Source organism: Narcine bancroftii, chromosome 2, assembly GCF_036971445.1.
Source record: "Narcine bancroftii isolate sNarBan1 chromosome 2, sNarBan1.hap1, whole genome shotgun sequence".
Classification (NCBI taxonomy): Eukaryota; Metazoa; Chordata; class Chondrichthyes; order Torpediniformes; family Narcinidae; genus Narcine; species Narcine bancroftii.
In genome coordinates, this window is record NC_091470.1 from 42,005,901 (window position 1) to 42,015,280 (window position 9,380).

A 9,380-nucleotide genomic window follows, 5' to 3' on the forward strand; every position below is an offset into this window, starting at 1 on the left:
CAGTATTTCCCCTTCCAGCTTCAATGAGTCAATGTGGTCATTGGATGTTTGAAAAGAGTATTTGAAGTGCAAGACCCCAGACCTGGCAGATTACACCAGGATCCCTGTTTCTGAGACAAGGCCATTTGTAGCAGGCATCTCAAGGCACTTACAAAATATCAGTACAATCTCTGCCAAATCCTCTAATTCACTGCATGGTTAACCAATCCAATTTTGGTGGATTCTCTCAGTTCATTTTGCAACAATAATGAAACCTTAGTTAAATTCATTTGGCTGCAATGGGTAGGGAACATAACCTACATAGCTGTCATCAGACTTTTGAAACACATTCTGTGTGAGTTCTGTTATGGGAAGAGATAAACTGGTTCAAGGATATGTTCAAGCCTTCTTTCCCCTAAAATGAAGCATCTCAGTGATCTGCATTCCTGTTCCCCTCCCTCCCCCACCCCCACCCCCACCCTAAGCTGCTCCGGTGGCGAAGGAACCTTGAAGATAGTGTGAAGAATCTCAGTCAAATATTGGGAGAACAAAGGCTCTCTAAGTGCAGTTGAAGGAGTGCACCACAATGCAGCCACCTATTAACCCAACCTGCCTCACCTGTGGAAGAATCTACTGTTCCAACAATGCCCACCTCAGAAACAAGAAAACAAAGCAGGAGTAGACGATTTTACTCCCTCAAACCTATCTTTTAATATGATCACATTTTTTTTTCACCTAGCTCCACCTCTGCGAAATCCTCATTGCCCAATCTTTCAAAAATAATATCGATCTCCATTCTGAACACTTCTATTGATATAATTTCCACAGTTCTTTTGGCAGAGAATACCAGAAATTCATAATCGTTTAAAGGTACAGCACAAGAGTGGATATAAGCCTTCGATCTTAATGGACTGATAAAGACGCAACTTCCAGTTAGGTGAGGTTAATATCGTGAATCATTTTATATTCTCCCCATTTTCTAAAACGAATTCTCATTTGCCGATTCACTTCACACTTGCGGCTTAGATTCTAACAACATCTCTAATTATTTCAAACTATTATTTTGATAAATTGAAGTCTGAGGTGAATGATGGAAATGAAAAGAAAGGAATTCCTGAACAAATTGGGGTACCATGCAGTCGCGTTATGATAATGACCGCCACACTATTCATTTCAATCTTGTGAATTTCCCGATTTCTGAGCTTCTGAAATATTCTCCTCACTGCATTTAACCATCAAGGTGTGAGCTGTGCAACAGGTTGAATGGGTGAGTTGTTACTTTGGCTTGTGTTTGGCGCATACACTAACGTTACCTCGGCCATATAAACACTCAAGAAGTAACAAGCTGACCTGGGAAAAGTGCGACTACTTTCAGATGTCAGTACCTAAAAAGAACAATGCAATCAACTTAAATCACTTTGTCAAATTGGCGCATGTAAGGAAAAAAATATTTATTACAAAATATAATAAAAATCATTTATTAACAGAACACATTTCTCTCAACAGCCGCATTGTAGAGTGGTCTCAAACTTTGCGCGCCATATCCCGAGCACTTGTCACATCAGGCGCGGTTTCCAAGCAAAAAGCCTTTCAAAACCGGCTTTCACAAAAAAGTGCTAAGAACATCTACTGATTCCAATTTTAATTCGAGACACTTTTCAAGCAAGGCATACAACTGTAAAAAAAACCTCGACAAAATATACAGTATTTAATTATATTTACACACACGTATTAAACGTTATCGGAGCATTAAGTCACATTAACCGTACTTTGCAAGTCGCTGTGGATTTCATGAGTTTGCTCAGCAATAAACCCTTCAGCATGCAGAACAGAGGGCGAGTCATGCTCAAAATATATTAAGTCTTTGTAAGAGTTCAATGTATTAATTTACTTATACTTCAATCGCGACAGTGCTAGAACCACAGCTCTGTTTTCTGTACTGGTCGAGCCACAATTTAAGTTCCGAGATCTTATAACCCTCTGGCCCCCTCCCGCCCTGGTACACAACTTTGCGATTCAGGAGGACATAGAGCCTTTCAAAGTAAGCTCCGTAGGCAGCATTGGCAGAATTGTCCATGCTGTCAGCCACGACGAGGCAGCCGGGACTTTCCTCTTTAATCAGACTTGCCGCCTTCAGTCGGTCTTCCAGGCACCGGTGCTTCGGGACATCATAAGGGGCATCAGTGCTGACCCAGCCGTCTGTAGGGTGGGCTTCCTCAATGTAGACCAGGAGAAAGTCCGCAATGTCTGCGTGCTGGGTGACGACCCGTTGGAACGCCCTGAGGCGCGCCATGAAGGGGGGTCAGGTGCAGCTCCCAAAGTTGAGAACGAGGGGTCTCGCATCCCGACTGTAATCGAGCAGCCGAACCCTCTTCTGCTCCCGGAGTTCCACCACCTCGGGGTTTGGCGCGGGCGAACCCACGTGAGCGGATTTGAAGAAGTCCAGTTTCTGGCCGTACCAGATCGCTTTGAGGGATTCGCGAGTAAACATTCGGTTGGTGTCCGAGACGCAAAGAGGAGGGTCGTCAGCATTTCCTCCGCGCTGTGCCCTGGATAATAGCCATCTTCGAATGCACAGGACATCGAGAAGCCACAGCATGAGGGCGGTCACCCAAAACCGGGGCAAGAGGATGAAGGCAGCCACCACCTCTTTCAGGACGTTCATGGTTTGACTAGTCCTTGCTTTCTCCCAACAGTGTTTCCTGGCAGCTCTGATTGAATAGCCGCGGCTCGCCCTCTTTTAAAAACACCCGTGTTGAATGAAGGCAGCCCCCGCCTCCATGTGGGTCCGCCCCCCCCCCCCGGGATTACTCAGCACCTAGCGAGTACCTCGGGGATGAGGAGGGAAGGAGAAGAGGAGGATGAACGGCTAGAGAGTAGAGGACCAAGAGGTAATGGCAGCTTCAAGAACTACTTGAGGAACTGCAATTGCCCCCTTCTTCTTAGACAGTTAAGGAGAAAGCAAAAAACATTCATACAATGATCCGGAAGCCCCTTAAAATAGGTACGAAATTGGACGTAAACGCAAGCAAATCTAATAACGCTGCAAAGAAAGGCTGTTCCACCAAGTAAACTAATATTCGATCTCACGCAGCCTTTCAAACGCAGAGAATGCAAATATTTCAAAAGTAGAGGCTGTTTACAAAGTTTGAGCTGAAACGATATTTTGAACGACAAATCCCGTGTAACTCTTCAGTCAACGTTATAGTTCATACACAAAGATAAGTGAATAAAATGCTTGTGGTGTTCGTTTGATGTCGTCCTCTTAAATGCTCAACGTTAAAAACAAAGTTCCCCACATTGAGGCACGAACAAGACACTAAAAATTAGTGGCTGTTTAACAATGTTGACATTAATTAAAATGTATCGCGATTTAATTGCGGTGGGTTTTTTTTCATAATTTTACATTTTGGACTGGAGCATTCACATGGATATTTGCAATTGCATTTAGCTGTTCGTATTATTGAACAGCGAACGTGCGAAATAGACGTGAATAGTTCATACTCCTGCCCGCAAGGTTATTCCCGAAATGATAACACGTACATGAAGATTGAATTGTTACTCGTTATTCTGTTTCGGTAACTTGAGTCGATTTGATATTTGGTTTCTGTACTGAACTAAGTCAACTTTAGGGGGAGCTGTTGGCTGGCTGGTATCGAACAAATGAACATTTCTTTACATATAAAGTAACACCAGCACTATATCGCTATATATTGTCGCTGGATTCCAAATGAAATATGGAATAGGACTTTCGAGAAAGCATAACCTGCAACAAAAATGGCCTTCAGATGCTCTGATAATGAAATCCTCTAATCTGGAGGATTGGAGATTGGGGTGAACAGCCCAGCACCAAGAAAAGGAGACTGGGTGGTGGGCTCCATTAGGATAATCCAACCCTATATGCTACAATGAGATTACCTCTTCTAAGTTCCCATGAGTTAAAGTCATTGATACTCAATCTTTTCTGAGTGGACAATATAATTATCCCAGAAATCAATCTAACCACATCACCTCCAAGGCTAATATTCTTTTTAAGACCTGCAGGCTAAAAGATCACACTATTCCCAAGTATTAATCCAAATAAATTCAGTAGTGGAGCAAAGAGCCTTACTTTGGACATCATTAAATAGGTGAGTCTGTCACTTACCTTCTGGATTGCTTACTATTCCTGTATGATGTTCTGCCTGATACTTCCTTGCCCAAAGAGTTAACTCTGTGAGAAGCTCTGGACAGTTTATTATCCAACTGGGATTGCATTGTCATCGTACTTGGCACATCACATCCTATTTTCACATTTAAGTCATTAATTTGAGATCATAGTAGTTAAAGAAGGCTCAGATCTGATGCTTGTGGCATCCATATAACCATTTACGGAGCGGAAACACCTTCCAATTGGTAAAATCTGTCAACCTGAGAAATAACTATTTATGCTTACTTTCTCTTTTATGTCCTTTTGTCTAATCTCTCATGATGCCAATACATTGGTCTCAACCCCATCAACCACTGTACAATAGATGTCAGTGTGGTATATATCACAGATTAGAGGAACCAGGGTCATTAACATTCTCTGAAACTATTTATAAGCTTTGTCAGAACAATTTGTCTTCAATAAATGTTGACTCTTTAAGAGATGTGGTTAAAATTAACCTATAAGGAAGATTTTAAAAAATAGCTATACATAATATGGATTCATCAATGTATTAAATACAAAAGTTAATATCTAACTAAAGTGCTTTTTGATGAAAATAAGACTATTCGCTGGAGGTGAATTCACAGCACTCAGTGACTCTGAAAGGACTCTCTTTTGCTGTTACTGTAAGGGACTACACTAATAGCAATTCTTTGTCTGCCTTACAGCAGGGACAATGCAATTTTGTGTAATATTATGTGGCAATAAAGGAATATTGAATAGGTGCCCGACTTGTACCACCAGTTGCTATTCCTCCACCACCAGATTCTCAAACAACAAAATCAATCAGACTCCTTTAAGGACTCTTTGCACATTATTCATGACTGATTATTATTTTTCTGTACTGCACAGCTTGTTTACATTTCTTTCTTTGTTTACGTTTCTCTCTTTCGCTTACGTATCTTTTCTTGACTACAGTTTTTTTCCATTGCTGATAAGTAAAAAAAAATTTCTGCCTGACCCGCAGTATAAAGTTTCTCAGTGTTGAATGTAATGTTATTTATGTACTCTGACAATAAATTTGAACTTTGATCTATTCTCCCTCTCAGTCCCACTCCCCTGCCTTCTCCCCATCACCTTTGATATCCTGACTATTCAGATACCTATCAATCTTTGCCTTAAATACACCCATTGACTTGGCCTCCACAGACATCTATGGTAACAAATTCCAGAGGTTCATCACTCTCTGGCTAAAGAAGTTCCTCCAAATCTCTGTTTTAAATGGGTGACCTTCAATCCTGATGTTGTGCCCTCTTGTTCTACATTCCCCTACCATGAGAAACAACTTTGCCACATCTACTCAATTTTCAAAATGCTTCTGTGAGGTTCTTCCTCATTCTTCTGGACTCCAAGAGATATCAAACATCGTTCATATGTTAATCCCTTCATTCCAGGAATCATTCTTGTGAATCTTTTCCGAACCCTCACCAATGCCAGTACGTACATAATTTCTTAAATATGGGGCCCAAAACTGTACCTTGTACTCCAAATGAGGCCTCACTAGTGCCTTACAAAGCTTTAACATCACATCCTTGCTCTTGTATAAATGCCAATATTGGATTCGCCTTCTTCATTACCGACTCAACCTGAAGGTTAACCTTTAGCGTATCCTGCACGAGGACTCTGAAGTCCCTTTGCACCTCTAAATTTTGAATTTTCTTTCTATCCAAATAATAGTTTTCCCTTTTATACTTTCTAACAAGTTCATAACTTGAGGGAAATAATCACCTCACCTGATTCCCTTAGTGGGGTGCCCAGATGAAATATTGGGTATATAAAGAGTTAGTAATTAAGTAAAATTAATAAATTAACAAATATGATCATTTTAATTTTTAAAATTTAGAAATACAGCATGGTAATGGGCCTTTTAGGCCCACAAACCTGTGCCACCCAAATACACCAATTAACCTACAAATCCTGTGTATTTTTGGAGGGTAGGAGGGAACCTGAACACCTGGAGGAAACCCACAGGGTCACAGGAAGAACAGACAAACTCCTTACAGAAAGCACCAGATTTGAATATGGGTCCCTGGTACTATAATAGTTTTGGGCTAACCACAACACTAACTGCCTCCCTTTATAAATACAAACTAGATACACAGACATACAGCACGGTAACAGGCCATTTTGACCCCGGTCCCAATCGCTGGTGTTGTAACACTGTTGCACTAACTGAGTCACCTTTTCATGAAAATAAATTTTTAAAGAAAAGTTATAAATTGATTAAGGGCCATGTGCATACTGCAAATCATGATTTTAGTAGAGCAATAGCCATCTATTCTGGAAATACAGGTTGCATCTCTGGGAAAAGAAACCAGTTCTGACCTGAAACATGAACTCTATTTCTCTTCCAACAGATGAAATCTGACCTGCTGAGTATTTTCAGCATTTTGTTTTTATTTCAGATTTCCATCATCTGTGGTTTTTTCAGTAGTCATTTGAAGATCACTAATGACAATGAGTTTATTATCAAATACATTGTACATATATGCCTGCATATATCCACCAAAATTCTTACATTCTTACATGAATAGGTACTTAGGTACTTTGTTAAAAAAAACTACAAACAAAAAAAACACAATTGTGCACTCAAAAATAGTTAATAAATATTCACAGTGCAAGAAGTATCAGCAATAGTGCAGACAGTCCTTTTGTGGTTTCCCTGCAGCCCCTGCTTAGTGTAACAAGGGAAGGTTGAAGAGCTTGCTGTCTGTTGGAACTCTTCTGCTTGAATGGAGAAACAAGAAGAGGTTCTGACCAGGGTGATGAGTGTATTCTATAATGCAGGCTGCCTTGTTGACGCAGCACCTCAAATAGATGCATTCAGTGGATGGGAGGTTGCAGCCTGCGATGGACCTTGCTATATTTGTTACCTTTTTTTAATATTTCATTTATGGTTTTTCCACATCAATTCCAACAATTGTCAATATCATCAATATCTTTATCAACGATAGCCACATTAATTACATTTCATGTTTGTTAATTCCTTACAGTTTCTCATGAAGCATGAGTGTCTCTTTTTTTTAAATCTTCTCCCTGACATTGAACATTAACACCAAACTAATTATACCTACACACAATGACCAAAACACTCACAACAAAGGTGTGAAACTTCTATTTGGGGATTAATGGGTTTGTCACATCACAGCAGCCAGCACATAGGCTGCCTTCCTTTTTCCATAGCTTTCCCTGGCAAGAATAGGATGGAACTCCTCCACTCCCTCACCAATGGAGGAGTGAAATGGGAGGACAGGATAGGGCAATGAGGCACAGTAGTTCAAGTAGGGCTGCCAGACCTTCAAAAAAGTACCATATTGTTTCCTTAGGTTCTAGGTAATTTTCTCCAGGGGAACACAGCTCTGCACTTCTGTGTTCTCACATTCAATATTCAAATAGGAGTCGGACTTCCAAGCAACTGCTATGCAATTCCTGGCCATTGCCAACGCAATCATGACAAATTTAATTTGAAATTTGGACAGCTTCTTTGTAAGTTTTACATCCATTATGTTTCTCAATAGGAACAGCTCTGGGTCCTGTGGGAATTCTTTGCCTACGATTTTTTTCCAGGGCTTGGCCCAGTTTCACCCAAAAAGGTCTCACCGTGGCACATGTCCAGGTTGCATGCACAAAAGTTCTTGTTGCAATGCTACATCTAAAACATTGATTTGATAATTCAGGTTTAGATCTGTTCAATTTTTGCAGCATCAGGTACAGCTGGTGCAAGAAATTGTATTGCACCAGTCTGTACTGAGCATTGATGACTGCTGTCATGCTGATTCGACATAGATTGGACCAGCACCGTTCACCAATCGTTATTCCCAAGTCCAACTCCCATCTCTGCCTCGACTTCTCCAGGCCTGGTTTAGGGCCTTCCATTTGGAGCAAGAATTACATTGCCAAAATGAACTTCCGCTTGCTCCCCCTTTGAATCTTGGCCTCTATTGTCACTGCATGCTGGTAGGGCCAATAATGGACCCAATTTGTCCTGTAGAAAAGATCTTATCTGAAGGTAGCAGTAAAACATCTTATTTGATAAATTGTACTTATTCCTAAGTTGTTCAAATGACATTAGCCGTCCCTGCTTGTAACAGTCCTCTAACGCACCTGACACCATTACGATGCCAGGTGTCCAGGATCTTGTTACCCATTGTCAATGGTATTAATCTATTTGGAGACAGATGTTTTTGGAGATAGCCCCACTTTGGTTCCTACATATTGGTTAATTTTGCTCCAAATAAGAATTATTTGTTTTAATATGGGGCTGCCTTTCTTTTCTGATAGAAATTTAGCATCTAATTTATAAATAAAGTTCTCTGCTACCTGCTCACCTATTTCGTGCAGGTCGATTTGTGCCCAAGATGGTAACCTTCCCCCTTGAAGAGAGAGGTGATGTATCATGTCTAGATGGCCCAATCATATTTTTTAATCTGCCCAGACTATAATCCCAGGTCAATTTTTCCATAGAGACCCTGGCTTACCTTTCCATTCTATAGGGATCTCCTCACTCCTGAAAGTAAATTTTTGAAGAATCCCCAGGGCAATGGAAACACAGCTATCTTAATATATTTAACCCTGCCCAATAATGTAATGGGCAGAGACATCCATCTATTTAATTCCTCCTTAATTTTTCCAAGCAAGATTGGGGGGGGGGGGTGTAATTTAGCTTGTGTAAATTACTCATTATTATCTAACTCTGAGATATTTGATCCCATTTTGCAGTTACTTTAATTGACTATTTTCTTGACATTGACTGTAATTCCCCCTTCGTAAGTGGCATGATTTTTCATTTAACCCATTTGATCTGATACCCAGAGATCTCCTCATAGTCCTCTAGAGTGGAGCGCAGCTTGGGCAACAAATTTTCCGGGTCTGTCAGATATATCAGAACATCATCATGAAACAAATTGATTTTATTCTCTTCCTGGCCTGTTCTGAAAGCTTCAATGTCTGGATCCTTGGCTAATGGCTCCATGGCTAGTACAAACAGAGCTGGAGATACTTGATCTTGTCAGTGTGAAGGTTGGGGAAATTTGTCTATTGGTCACAATTTTAGCCTTGGGCGCATGATAAAGCACCCTTATCAAATTTATAAAAGTTGGTCCTAGTCCCAGTTTTCCCAGCACTTTAAACAAAAGATCCCACTTTAACCTGTCAAATGCCTTCTCTGCATCCAGGGCTACAGCTAAGCCCCTCTCATCTCTATTTTGTGCCA

At 40.7% G+C, this 9,380-nt stretch overlaps 1 protein-coding gene across 1 annotated transcript; it reads right to left on the reverse strand.

Annotated features, from left to right (window-relative positions):
* Positions 1-1,441: 1,441 nt before the first annotated feature.
* Positions 1,442-2,707, reverse strand: dio3a (iodothyronine deiodinase 3a). Its single transcript, XM_069915232.1, has one exon. It carries the CDS (start codon positions 2,642-2,644, stop codon positions 1,871-1,873), a length of 774 nt encoding a protein of 257 aa, XP_069771333.1. The 5' UTR covers positions 2,645-2,707; the 3' UTR covers positions 1,442-1,870.
* Positions 2,708-9,380: the final 6,673 nt, after the last annotated feature.